We start from the raw sequence: 15,309 nt of genomic DNA on the forward strand, positions 1-15,309 counted from the left end.
ATACCTGCCAGCACAGGGCGCAAGGCAGGAACAAATCACCGGGCAGGGCGCCAGCCCACCGCAGGACACACACACCCACACACCAAGCACACACTAGGGACACTTTAGAATCGCCAATGCACCTAACCTGCATGTCTTTGGACTGTGTGTGGAAACCGGAGGAAACCCACGCAAACACGGGAAGATCATGCAAACTACACGCAGGGAGGACCCAGGAGGCGAACCCAGATCTCCTTACTGCAAGGCAGTAGCGCTACCTCTGTGCCACCGAGGAGCATTTCTTTAAAGTTACTGGATGGCATGGTTGCAGCCTCCCTTATATTGTTTTTAAGTTGGTGTCTGTGTGGGAGATAATGAGTTGATACAGTATTTCCCTTTAAAATGTTGAAAATGGTTTTAGCCCTGGTCAGGTGTAACAGTTAACTTGAAATTGTTTAGAATGTTGTACTTGTTTCCCAACACTCCCAAAATTCCCAGAATTGTGTGAGTGCCAATGCCAGTTACATGCAGTGTGTATTTTTAAATATCAGAGCAGTAATTTAAAATTCATTTGTGTTTAGTATAATGGTAAAATGTATAATTGTTTAGAATATTATATGACAAAGAATAGAGACCAATTTTAAAATCAGGAATTTATCCTCTTGTGCCTATTAATGTATGCTTTGTGGATTTATCAATTCAATTCTTTATTGTCATATACAAGTACCATGTACAATGAAATGCTTGCTTGCGCCCCCGCAGACAGTGAGCATAGACAAAAGAAAAAACAAATGCACAATAAATAAATGAATATAAATAAGTAAATATATATGTGCAGGTAGTAATTATTAATTGCACAGACAAATTAAAAAAAAAAAACATTTCTTTTTAATGGTATCATCGAGTTCTTATTTATCTGATCATTTTTAATGTATTTTTCTGTAGGTTTCAAATGGGATAGCTTCTTGCCTTTGTTGGATTTTTCATATACGTCCACCCTATCTCTGAAATCTGAGAACCTAATGGAGATTTGTGCTATGGCCAGGCACTTAAGGATGTGGTCTGTAGTGGAGTTATGCAAAGGATTTCAGAAAGAACAAGGTTTAACAGATAAAAATATTTCACAGACAAATAAAACAAGTGAAAGTCATCCTTCATCCTTAATAAAACAACCTTGGACAATCAAAAGTCAAGGAAACCACACACCACTAAGAAACAGTGAGGTGTATAGCCGTATAGAAACAAAGCCAGATCTTCATGGTTATTTTGAGAGGCCAACAAGTTGTTTTACATTGACATCAGAAACCAGTGATCCTGCAGAGAGTAAATCCCAAATACTTGAAGGCTGCTTCACAAGCACATTGAATGTTTTAGATGATTTGAGTGTTGAATCGTCAAGCAGTTGTACTATTACTTCTATGTCTTTAAACAAAACATTACAGCAACCTCAGGGGATCTTCAGCAGTCCTTCAAGGCGACTGAAATTATTGGATTTTAAATCGCCATCTAGTAAATCAAAGTCTAGTCTCAAAAACCTGTCAACTGCCAAATCTTCTCAGTCCTTAGACTATGAAAAACCGAATTTGCTAGTTTCACAGAACTTTGACAAAACAGATGTTTCTCGAGATCAAGGTAACAGTAGCTCTCTTGCTGTTTCTAAATGTAAGCAGAAGTTATGGTTTTCACCTCGTAGAGAATGCAACAGTGAGAGAGCTGTAACTTGTCAAGAAGCCTTAAAGTCTCCCATTAAGACAGAGGTCGTGGAAGAGGAAGTGCCATCACCAAACACGGCAGAAAAATACAAACTACTTGGTGTTTTGGGACTGCAACGCAAGTCTTTAATTGTGTGTGGAGAAGAGCTGACTGGCTGGAGTCAAAAGAAGAGACTTAGAAAGCTTAAAGTTAACAGCTATTGCCTGACTACTCAAAGAAAAAAGAGTACAAACCCATTGTGTACAGGAGATCAGGTTATAGATGAGAAGCAAAGTGCCTTGAGTCAGGTGAATACTGTTTCTGCTGCTGTTTTTCCCTCTGGTAATTACTCCACCAAGAAAGTAAATCTTAATATTTCCACATCTGTTAAAACAGAACCTCCCGATATCATTGATCAGGTGAGTTACAGAGTTGCACTAAAGCGAAGAGGTTATGGATGGACCAAAAATAAAGCTACAAAAGCCAAAGTTGCAGCAGGAAAAACTAAGCTTCCTGGAGAACGTAAAGCACTGCAAGACATCCATAATGCTGAGAAAAAAAACACTTTAGAATGTAAAACACTTAGAAGCTATAAAGTGGAAGGAAGACCTATCACAGGTTTACAACCTAAAAATTCTGTTGTTACTAAGGATCACATTAAAACGGAGAATGTAGCTCGGGAATGTTACTCAACAGATTCACTTGTACAAAATAAATATTTAAGTATAACACGTTCTCACAGTCGGTTAGTCAATTCTAGCAGAATTGGCAAACTAGACTCTAAAAACTATGTTTTAGAAGATTTCTCAACAACGTCTGTTAGGGTTTTAAGGAAAAATTCAGAAATGAAGAATGGAAAACTGAATGAAAAGTTTACTCATGGTATCGGAAATAAAGTAATACTAGGAGGAGGAAAATTTTCAGCCTGCCAGCCTTTTCAGAAAGTAAATGTTACATCAAGAGGTTCAATCACTTGTAAAACTGAACCTTTAGATGACACAAAAGAAAGTAAACCTTGGATTTCTGAAAACAAACGACAGTATTTGAGATCAAGCACTTGCAAACTTGAGATGATTTCAGCCCTAGGAAAAAGAGAGAGGAAACCTACTCAGAAGAGGTTAGAAGCAGGATTTCTGCTCAACTGGCACAGTTCTGATAATCGGAAGCAAGAAATTGTCAAGAGCTCTGATAGAGACAATAAGAAAAATGAACTCTGTTTTAGAGCATCCATATCTCGGATAAATGACAAAAGGAGAATGACTAGTGGATTATCTTCCCGATCTGAAATAGCTGGAACGGTTAAAAAAGCCAATCCAGTCATCTTGCTTGGGAAAAATGTGCTAAAATTTAAAGGAAAGAGCATTCTGACTAAAAAATGTAACAGCTACCATGTTGATCAGAAAGGAAGGAGGAAATGTTCCATGCAACATTCTGTGCTTAGAAAAATGACAAAAATACAAACCCTGGCACATTCGGGATCAAAACAGGTCCATACAAAGGAAATACCAAAGGTATGTAGTAGCACAATTTAATATTTTATTGAAACTGTTGTTTTTGGGTTTGTGGTGAAGGTCTTGTTTGTTTTTTGGTTGGTTTTGTTTTATTTTAAACATTTTTTTTCATTGTTTCCTCAGCCTCTGTACATGCTATAATTGTTTTTTTTTTTAGTTTACCACTGTATTAAGTCGTCTTGAGTGAAAAACCCATTTAAACACAACGTGTCTGTGGCCAGCTTTGTTGGAAGCAGAGTGATAATGGAAATTGACAGAGAGACTTTTAACTGTAAAGGCAGTTTTTTTTTCTCTCTCATGGGATGCTTTGATGTTATTGGTGTGTCTTTTTTAAATCTGCTCCTTTAGAAATGTACATAGAATTATTATCGCTTAATAGTCACTGTTTTGTATAGTATCTTTCTTAAAGCTGCTTCAGAGTTTTTTATTTATTTATTTTTTTTTTATATATAAATAGAAGTGATGTAATGTGACATGTCTATCTTCTCTAGAAATCTCTTGTTCACCAGCATTTTTAGCTTAATTTGTTAAACCTTTATATGCCACAAAAATTGAGCAAATGACTGTTTACAAAAGTGCTGTCTCTGACATCCTCTCTAGTAATATCTTTCTTTTATCCTATGTCTTCTATTATACCTCTTTCTGCTCTTCTTTTGTCTTCTATTATGTAATGGATGTTCTCCTTGGCACCTTGTTCTGATTCTTTTCCACAAATTTATGGAAGTCATCTTTTGAAAATCCTGGTCCTGTTTGAACACTTTGTATTGCACATTAATGTGCCAACTAATATCAAGAACAGGCTGTCTGTGGTATGGGTATTTGGAAGCTGAGTGGCACTAGTTAGTGATGAGGTAAACTGCTACTCTTTTTGGCTCCCCCATTTAACATATTAAGTAAGTAAAATAATAACTAACTACTATATAACAATATCATGATTAGAATTTAATTTGGTAAAGCTCATACTTATGAAACATACAATGGGTAAATAAAACCCTGCATTTAGGAACACCACAATATAATCTGAGCATTGCATAAGTAGTTAAAGTGCTTAAAGCATCTTTCACCTTTATATTTAAAGGTATACTTTACTAAACCTTATTTCTGACATCCCATTAAGAATAGGAACTGGCCTTTGAAATCTCTCTATCCATTTGCTTGATCAGTAGTGGTTAGAGTTAGCTTTATATTACATTTGTCATTAATTGTAGAAATTAATCTTGCTCAGTTTGAAAGTATCATACACTTTACTTTGAAAGAGGTTCTTCTTGTCAAAGTGTCATTAAGCTTACATAAAAAAAATGGTGTTTTGACAAAATTTACACAAACCAAAATGTGCAGTGCCATGGAAAAGCATTTTGTCCCTTGACAACATTTTTTATTTTTCTTAGTAACAACTCCTACACTGAAATTTTAGAAAACTGTTTTCACGTATTTAAAGTACTGAATCTCAAAATTAGTTTGTGACATTGTTTTACATTAAAACGAAATGTAAGAAGCAAGTATTCATTCTGTGTTATGGATGAATAGAGTTTAGAGATGAAAAAGCAATTGCTTAAATTAGTCTCCATCAGTGAATCATTAAAATAATTCCCACATTTCCTAGGGAAAATAGTCAGACTCTAAAGATGTGTTGACGTGGTGTGGTCATACATGGCCAGCAGCTGAGGTACTGCTGGGGGTCAAAACATGGTGTGGCTGAAAGATGGTATTTGGTATAGAGCTTCAGAAAAGTGGTGATGCCATCTCTTGAATATTTGAATAGAATGTAAAGAAGTTGTTCTGTGATTACTTGGCAATCCATGCATCTTTTTAAATGCCTTGTAAGCTTTAAGTTATTTGTCTCAAGACCAGGGCTGTGGAGTCGGTAGATAAATGCTCCGACTCTGACTCCCTGACTCCAACTCCTCTGTATGTATATACTATGCTAATGTATTTTCTACATCCATTGAAGGAAAGGAAGGCAACATACATGTCATTTCACCACAGAACTACTGGCTAGGAAGCCAACACTCTACTATAATGCCAGATTAAAGACAAACACAATGGATTGGCGGCCGCAGATTGCGGGTGTCCACATGAACGGGCAGATCCAGCTTGCCGAAAATCTCGACCACCGCCCCCATCCAAAGTAATGTGATGCCTCTGCCTGCTGCAGTGGCTGTCTCCTCTGTCAGCCAGCCGGACGTTTAGTGCATTGTGTCACTCACCGGCCAGCTGATTAGCAGAACGAGCCTCTGCTGGAGACAGGTAGGGAGATCTGTGTTCTCGGCTCCTTCGGCCCCCTTCACTAGCGCATAGCGAAGGGGAGCCGACGGAGCTGAGAACACACCAGATGATTTTTCAGGCGTTTGACGCATGATGACGCGTTGAACGGCCGAAAAATTGGCAGTGCATCTGTAAATGTATGGGGGGCTTTAGGCTAGGTTCACAGTTCCCTGTAACAGTGGAACACGACACAATGGAAAGCGGTGCCGCACCTTACCTGTGCATTACATCCCATATAGTGACGCATACAGTCAATGAAAAGCATGCTTCATGGTTACTTGACATGTTCGTTTTGTGGTAACATTATGCACTGCATGCATTGGGCTTTATTCTTACAGCAGAGAAGTAGTTCATTATGACTGTTTGTGAATTGGGACATTTCAACTTACTTTTTTAATTCCCATTTAAATTTAGTCGGTTAACTTTTTGCCGACTCCGACTCCAGGTACCCAAAATTGTCTCCGACTCCTCGACTCCGACTCCACAGCCCTGCTCAAGACGTCCTTCATTTCATTGGCCAATGACTGGTAGTACTTTTCCCTGCTACATTTGGTTTTGCCAAACAAATGCCACGTAGCCGCTTGTGTTCCCCTCTGTTATTATTCAGGTAGTCCTGTGCCTTTGTGTTAAAAGTGTTCAGGACATCATTGGATAGCAAAAGCTGCCGATGGGATCTTCAAAAGCGAACAGTATTCTTTGCCATGTTAAAGATGGGGTTGCTTATTGTAGGTGACAAATGTTTCACATTATCAGATGAAATTTCTAATACTACAAACCTTTCGCAGTAGTAACCTTGTACTCACAGGAGTTAATAGGATCATCTTGCAGCTTCTGATTATTGAACATTAGCAGTGTCTTATGCTTATATTTAACCTTGTACACAAGAACACAGCCTAAACACCTAAACATTGAAGTAACGCACATAAGATCTGTGAAGCATTATCTTAAGATTGACACTTGGCATCTTCCTTTTGTCTCTCAAAATGCTGTCCCTGCACATTTTCACTTTTAGGATGCCATAACTATTGTCTGCTACTGGGTCATCTGCCCTGTAACATTCTGAAAAACTGCTTTTTAGTCTGTTTTTCAGTTTATTTAGTTTTTCTTTTAAAGTGTAATTTCTGTTAATTTCACTTTTAGGGCAGTACAAAGGACATCTTTCTCCCAGCAGAAATTAATCTTACATCTGCTCACGTTTCAATGCACATTTCCACTGTAGTGGAGCCCATGATCCTGGCCACCTGTCATCAGTTGGGCAGGCACTTATTCACTGAACACAATCAGTAGAATATAACGGGGCCTGTTCTTTGTGCAGATTTGTGAGAGGATATTTATTTTAGTGAGACAGTTGTACTGTAGAGTGCTAATGTTTATTATTTTTATATAACTTTGCTGAATGTTTTCAGTTGTTTGGTCAGTTATTCAGTAAATCTATAATACAGTGAGTGATTTGCTAGACATTTGACTCCAGTAAATCTCCACCCTTTCACAACTCAGTACACAAATAAAGGGATGGCAAATGCATCTTAAAAATAAGCAAGACCTAGAGTGCAGCATGAAATTGTACCGTATTGCGGAAATGAGTGGCTTACCTTGCAATAGGTTAAATTTGTAGTCTCGGACCAACAGATGGTGAGTCGGAAGCATTCCACCGTTTTGTTGCCTATCCTCTTCCTTCAGAATTACGTTGGTATAAATCAGCGATTCTCAACCTTTTTCTCCTTGTGAACCCCTTTTAAAAAACCAGAATAAATTGGTGAACCCCTTGTGTAGCCATTACGATAGGTTTATCCTTGTATGTTGGATGTTTTGTTTCAGTGTGTCTATGAGGAAGTGATGGTTTTAAACTGCTGTTGGCCAGTACTTCATTACAAATTACACAAAGCGGTTTAGGTTGTGACTCATCCCCAGTAAAATAAAAACCCATTCGTAAATAGTCACTGTCATATTTTCGTTTCTTCTCTTTTGTCTTACTATGTTTTGCCTATTTTTTCCTTGCTTTCAGTCTGGAGAGATGGTAGCTCACTACAACTTTCAGTATCGTCACCCTGTGTTGGTACCAAATCAGGGACTGAAGTTGAAGAAGAAGCAGCAATTGATTGCTTGTCCAGCTTTTTTGTCAGACTTGATAAAACTACCCGTTTTTAACCATCGATCCATAGTAAAATTAAGGAGTAATAATTATTCACTTTCACGTTCAACGTACGCAAAGTTGAAAGTTAAAAAGTCTTCATCGTAATTTATTTACACACGCTATGTACTACCAGTTTATCTTATTAAAATCACTTGTGGTTCTTAAGCGCCTCGTACGATTCAATTCGACTCTACTCTCCCTTGTCTGATTGTGGCTTTTCATATCGGCAGACGTTATTCTCGTTCTTTCGAGTGCATTTGGGGTTCTCGGTTCGCTGAATTGGAAGTTTCTGGATCATACGAGAATGTACACACATCGCCAGTGGCATAGCTTCTCATCACGTTACAGATTGTTACCTGTTGCGACTCAACAATTTTACGGAATCTTCTGTCGCAATGTGTAAGTGGCTGAGGTAATATTCATGAATTTGACATTTAATTGATTTTTTGACCCATTTTTATTATTGTATTAATAGTACTGTGAATATATTTGCGTATGTTTGCATTTGGGATTTTAAAGTTCCACCATTAAAATATTTTTATCGCGAACAGGGGTTTGCGAACCATCGGTTGGGAATCACTGGTATAAATGATTGAACATGCTATCGAAGCTGGTCACTTGGTATCACACAAGACTCTTAGGGCCATCCTTTAGTTAGTTATAATTAGATATGACTGCATCACAAAAACGGGTTAACCCACAGACTGGTGCTGAAACTGAGAGACTTGTTAATAGAATGATTAAGAGCATTGTAACCCTAACCCTGATTGCAGTGCTCCACTCTGAAAAGTCCTTATTTGAAATATTTACCAGTTTCTGAACTGATGTTTGTGTCACAATCATGAATTTCCTGTACTTTCCAGTGTCAGTTGATGTATTCTGTGTCCTTGACCTGATGTGTATATGCTGTAGCTCTTATATTTAAACTCAAAATTCATCATTTTTCTTGTCCTTCATTGATAATTTTCATGGGCAATAAATTACCTATCAGTTCTTACTGGGAAGTTTAGGTGTAGTCCATTGGATGTTTGAATATTTTAGCATTTTACACTGAAAAAGGATGTGCTGAGTTAGCACACACTTAACCCAGTTCAGAATTAAAGGGCTTAGAGTCTATCCCAGAAACAGTGGTCCAAAATTAAGAATAATTTCTGGGCTAGATGAAAATCCTTTGATAAACATGTTTATAAATGCACTCACACGCTCTCACAAATTACCATTTTAAAGTTGCCAGTCACCCAAAATGTGCATATTTTTAGGATGTGATAAATGAACTTTAAAAGACATTGAAAAGTAGTACGGTAACCCGTTGAAAAATGCTGTGCATGCTGCCCTTTTTTTTTCCCCTAATGTGGACTTGTAACATCCCATCATTTGGTTTGTTTTCAGTATTTTTAACCTTGCATCTACCTTAAACTAAGCAAATATAACAGATATGGTTTAAGTGGGAAAGTTCAATATGCCTGAACTACTTTTAATACATTATTAGATATAGAAGAATATTGTGCGTATTCTGAACGGGTGACAGAACAAAGAACCCTAATGGAGCATTTCTTTATTTGATGAATGTAGTTGATGTAGAGAATAAAGTGCCCTCGAGGTAAATCCAAAATTATCTACCGTAGGTACTCGCGTATTAGTCGATCTCGCAGATAAGTCGAGTGTATTTTTTAAGCCGAAAATTACGAAATATGTTGTGACCCGCGTATAAGTCGAGGGTAAAACTTGTTTTTTTTCATGGCCCATTGTCTTAATAAGTACGGTCTTCTCACCAATACCTGCTACAGTTCGATTCCCCGGCATATCAAATGTCATTGCCGTTTCATCCATGTTACCGATGTTACTGAGATCAAAGTCATGCCTTTGTCTTTGCTTGATAATAAATTTATGAAAGGAACTGACCTTTTCTTCTAGATCTTTCGGCAGGTTCTGCGCGATTTTTGGTCGCTGACGAAGGCACAGCCCATATCTGTTCATAAACTGCGTACACCTGCCAGCCGATGCTTGAAATTCCAACAAATGCTTATGTGGCATTATGGGTCCACAGATCTCTTAGCAAAGGCCGTTTTAGTTTTTAAATAATTAATCACCGCGCTCGCGACTTAGCGAGCCACAGGGCGATCAGTGGTGTGGGCGTTTCTCACCTAGTGCGCAGGTGAGGGACTGCCCACATCCGTGATTGTTCCTGTGGCTAATGTGCTGCAGCTACTATGTCCTCTGCATATAATGAGAAGCGTGAAAAAAAAAAAAAGGAGGGAGAGAGAGGGTGTGCGAGTGGGCAAGCGAACGAGCGCTCACAGGCGTGGAAGCCAAAATGGAGTTAAAAAAAAAAAAAGAAAGGGTGAACGAGCGCCAATTTTTAAGGGATTGTTTTTCTATTTTATTGATTTTTAAACCTCCACGTTTGCTTTATGGATTATTTATTTAATGAAGAGTTCTTTTGAATCACTACACTGTTTACTTTGAACACTGATTTTGATTGATTGTTTTAAATAAAAGCACTGTGCCATTACCCAACTTCTATGGAAAATTGTGTTGCCCCGCAGATAAGTCGACACTGTTTTTTTGAATGAATTTTTAAGGCATAATTTTTTCGACTTAATACGCGAGTATCTATGGTAGATTCAGTAAGGTCATTTGATGGATTACAAGCATGTGCAGAAGCACTGCCAGACTTGTTGTCGATCAGGTGTCAGTATGCCACACAAACCAAAATAATAGTTTATGTACCTTAAGACCAATTGGAATTTTGTTTCTACTCTCATTCCTCTGTGAACAGCGTTTTTTATTATGGAAGTAAGAAGAGTTATTAAAGAACTAAAAAATTACAAACATTTTTGACCTAGAATAGTCTTATTGTTCTGTCATGTATAAGCTGTCCAACTGAAGTCCTCTAACCAAGCCGTTCAGTAGTCCCTCCTTACATTTTTTGTCTTACTCAGTTTTGAGTACATGGCACTGAATGTAAGACTTAGAAGAAAAACTTGTTTATTATTTAAAAATTGTATAGCATTTGTATACTGTTTTTCATTCTCACTACATTACTACTTTCTATCCGAGATTAATTGGAATTCAAACAGGGAATCGATCATTTTGAAGGAAGTTAACCCAGAACTTGGAGGTACATGTCACAGAACGTGTGTCTGCAAAACAAATACATATACTGTAAATTCATTGTGTCACCAGAAAACAGTAAATTTTGACTTCAGAAATTTAAATCAATCTAAGTACTGATGTCGTAATCTTTTGGGATTATGTTGGACGAGATCTCAAATACTTCCGCTATCTAGGATGCTATGAAATCCATTTTGTGCTTTTGTTTGTATTTTTGATGTTTATCCATTTTTAATGTAACAAATTATGTAAAATAAACCGTAACAGCAAATTGCAAAATAGTTTCGGAGTGTTCGACAAGTAAAATGGAAAAGAAAAATTCATCAGCAACAAAACTTGACCCTGATTCTATCTTAGATTTAATACATTTCAAAGGTTTATTTTTCAGAGCTGTTCCTGTGGAGGAGGACAGGGATGCTACCTTCCATTTGGATCTGGAAGAGAGAAGCACCCCAGCCAGAATAAGGTTGTTTGTATTAAAGGAACGAGCACTTATAAAGACCAACCATTATGCAGTATAAGACTTGGGTATTAAGGCAATTAATTGACTTTCAGCCGTTTTTGGATCTTTCTGATTAATGTTTGTAAGATGGTGTTTTCTTTGTAACAAAATCAGCCCTAGAAATCAGAAGTGAAGCTTTCTCCCCTGAATGTGTCACAATATTATTATCATAAATAAAAGTGCAATTCCTTTTAACTAAGCTCATTTTGCATGTTTCTGTCTTGGACACACAACATCATTAGCTACTTGTCAGAAGCTTGGAGTTTAACTTGTATCAGAAGTCTGTTCTGATTGGTCAGTTACAGCATTGTGTCTGTGGTCGCTGCATCATGGAAATCATTTGAGTCCAAGTATTGTATTCTTAGACCCACAAGACTTGAATTTCATTGTGCCAGTTTGTAAAGAAATTTGAACTAGCTCCATAGTTTGCCATCCTAGGACAATTCTTCCAACTTTGAGTTATCTCATTTGGGCTACAAATATACCTACTTCTATAGAGCAAAGACTTTATGAGAGAAAGTTTTGGCTTTTACAATAAAGAAAGTAGAGTAATAGAATCTGAGAAAAAAGTAATCTAGTGAGTCCTGTGCATGAACAGGAGTAATAGACATGTTTGTCGTCCAGCTGAACTTGGAGTGGAAGAGAGCCATGTCTTTGGCAGAAAATAAAACAAAAGCTGCTGTACCGAGTTCAGAATTTTTCATTCTGTTTTCTATTAGAACAGACACTCCTTTTCCAAGTGTGAATGACATTTAAGTTTGTTTTTTTAGTACAACATTTCTCATTTTTTAAATGGAACAAGAACAGATAAAGAATTTGTAAATAATAGGTTGTTGTCTTAAGAGAGAAACTTGTCTTTTAATTTATTTTATTGATTTTATTAAAATCAAATAATATTCCATACACAAATCAGGTTTTACAAAAAAAAAAGGGTTCTAAACCAAATCAACCCCCACCCCTGAGAAAGAGAGCTAGGCCAGCAGTGTAAAACTTCATGCTAGTTAAGATAAGTGAATAGATAAACAGAGTAAAAGAGGGGAGAGAACCTGCTTCCTCAAATTAAATGCTTATTCTAAAATGTTATTGATTAGATCCTGCCAGGTTTTGAAAAAGTTTTGTACAGATCCTCTAAGTGCGAACTTGTGTATTTTGCATGTAAACCTGAGCATGTTAACTACAGTGCATCCAGGAAGTATTCACAGCGCATCACTTTTTCCACATTTTGTTATGTTACAGCCTTATTCCAAAATGGATTAAATTCTTTTTTTTTTCCTCAGAATTCTACACACAACACCCCACAATGACAACGTGAAAAAGTTTACTTGAGGTTTTTGCAAATTTATTAAAACAAAAAAACAAAAAAACGGAGACATCACAAGTATTCATAGCCTTTGCTCAATACTTTGTCGATGCACCTTTGGCAGCAATTACAGCCTCAAGTCTTTATGAATATGATGCCACAAGCTTGGCACATGTATCCTTGGCCAGTTTCGCCCATTCCTCTTTGCAGCACCTCTCAAGCTCCATCAGGTTGGATGGGAAGCGTCGGTGCACAGCCATTTTAAGATCTCTCCAGAGATGTTCAATCGGATTCAAGTCTGGGCTCTGGCTGGGCCACTCAAGGACACCCTAAAAATATCCAAACCTAATTATGTCATATCATCTACTGTTAAACCGTACTTCTAAAATTTTTATTATTATGCTGTCTTAAGGAATTGTTCTGTTCTGTATATTGTATTGTATTGACCCCCTACTTTTGACACCCACTGCACGCCCAACCTACCTGGAAAGGGGTCTCTCTTTGAACTGCCTTTCCCGAGGTTTCTTCCATTTTTTCCTACAAGGTTTTTATTGGGAGTTTTTCCTTGTCTTCTCAGAGAGTCAAGGCTGGGGGGCTGTCAAAAGGCAGGGCCTGTTAAAGCCCTTTGTGGCACTTCCTGTGTGATTTTGGGCTATACAAAAATAAACTGTATTGTATTGTATTCACAGAGTTGTCCTGAAGCCACTCCTTTGATATCTTGGCTGTGTGCTTAGGGTCATTGTCCTGCTGAAAGATGAACCGTCACCCCAGTCTGAGGTCAAGAGCGCTCTGGAGCAGGTTTTCATCCAGGATGTCTCTGTACATTGCTGCAGTCATCTTTCCCTTTATCCTGACTAGTTCCTGCCACTGAAAAACATCCCCACAGCATGATGCTGCCACCACCATGCTTCACTGTAGGGATGGTATTGTCTTGGTGACGAGCGGTGCCTGGTTTCCTCCAAACGTGACGCCTGGCATTCACACACCAAAGAGTTCAATCTTTGTCTCATCAGACCAGAGAATTGTGTTTCTCATTGTCCGAGAGTCCTTCAGGTGCCTTTTGCCAAACTCCAGGCGGGCTGCCATGTGCCATTTACTAAGGAGTGGCTTCCATCTGGCCACTCTACCATACAGGCCTGATTGGGTGGATTGCTGCAGAGATGGTTGTCCTTCTGGAAGATTCTCCTCTCTCCACAGAGGATCTCTGGAGCTCTGACAGAGTGACCATTGGGTTCTTGGTCACTTCCCTGACTAAGGCAATTCTCCCCAGATCGCTCAGTTTAGATGGCCGGCCAGCTTTAGAAAGAGTTCTGGTGGTTTCGATCTTCTTCCACTTATGGATGATGGAGGCCACTGTGCTCATTGGGACCTTCAAAGCAGCAGAAATTTTTCTGTAACCTTCCCCAGATTTGTGCCTCGAGACAATCCTGTCTCGGAGGTCTACAGACAATTCCTTTGACTTTATGCTTAGTTTGTGCTCTGACATGAACTGTCAACTGTGGGACCCTATATAGATAGGTGTGTGCCTTTCCAAATCATGTTCCAATCAACTGAATTTACCACAGGTGGACTCTAATTAAGCTGCAGACACATCTCAAGGATGATCAGGGGAAACAGGATGCACCTGAGCTCAATTTTGAGCTTCATGGCAAAGGCTGTGAATACTTATGTACATGTGCTTTCTCAATTTTTTTGAATTTTTAATAAATTTGCAAAAATCTCAAACTTTTTTCACGTTGTCATCATGGGGTGGTGTTTGTAGAACTCTGAGGAAAAAAATGAATTTAATCCATTTTGGAATAAGGCTGTAACATAACAAAATGTGGAAAAAGTGATGCGCTGTGAATACCTTCGGGATGCACTGTATACCTTCTTTTCTTAGTGTTTTGTTTTTTCTTTTTCTTTTTTTTGGATAAAGGAAAAAAGTCTGTAATATAAAATCAGTAATTGGTTTTGGCTCTTAAAAGATACAAGTGATCGGAGAATCCATAAAATTTAATGACAAATACTGTATGCAAGATCACCTAGTGCTGAACCCTACAAAAATGATTAACAGGAAGACCATTTCTTTCTTATTCTGAATAGGGAGGGAAGGCAAATAATATGCTAACCCAGGAAATTTAGAATGCTATTTGCAGAAATCGCTAATGCAAATGGAAAGAAATTACTTAACACAGAGATTAAGTCACCATATTAAGGAAGATTCCATTCATGTGAACAAGCTGATTTCTGACTATTTCAGTTTAGAATGTGAAACCATACAGGGCTCTTCCAGGTCACCAGTTTTATTTGGCATCGCTATTGAACACCACTCTATCTATAACCAGAGATTCAGGGAATTGAAGGAATTGAAACAATCTGTATACAAATGACAATGTGCTTTACATTATTGATCCCTTCTTCACAGTTTCATGTGTACTTAATACAAAATAGAATTTTTAAGCAATCTCAAGCATTCATGATTAACTTGAATAATATCCTATCAGCATATTATAGTTGGATAATACCAGATTAGCAGATTCCTGCATACCAGATTCAATTTGATCATAAATTACTTTTGTTGACATTTTAAGTATAAACAAGTTGTAAGTTCAATTTAGACCGCAAACTAACTAAAGCAGTACAGTATAATTGTTTATTTTATGATCTAAACTAATGGCTTACAAACATTTTTGTCACCAGCTATGTGGTTTAGAATTCTTGTTTTGGAAAATTTCCCCATTCTTCGCTGTAGATCACTACCAGCTGTGAGGTACTTTCCTGCTGTCTTGCGTACACGGCACATTTAACGTTAACCCACAGATTTTGATTG

General features: G+C 37.8%; 1 protein-coding gene across 3 annotated transcripts in view; it reads left to right on the forward strand.

The window, feature by feature from the left end:
- Nucleotides 1-15,309, forward strand: part of si:dkey-229b18.3 — a 64,998-nt gene that overhangs the window by 33,066 nt on the left and 16,623 nt on the right. For 2 of the 3 annotated variants that reach the window (XM_039743853.1, XM_039743854.1), the window contains one exon: nucleotides 925-3,182. In XM_039743853.1, the coding sequence (XP_039599787.1) occupies nucleotides 925-3,182 (2,258 nt within the window). Of the gene's footprint in view, nucleotides 1-924; nucleotides 3,183-3,906; nucleotides 4,034-15,309 lie in introns of all 3 variants that reach the window. The other variant, XR_005632544.1, reaches the window with a different exon arrangement.

Source organism: Polypterus senegalus, chromosome 2 (genome assembly GCF_016835505.1).
Source record: "Polypterus senegalus isolate Bchr_013 chromosome 2, ASM1683550v1, whole genome shotgun sequence".
Lineage (NCBI taxonomy): Eukaryota > Metazoa > Chordata > Cladistia > Polypteriformes > Polypteridae > Polypterus > Polypterus senegalus.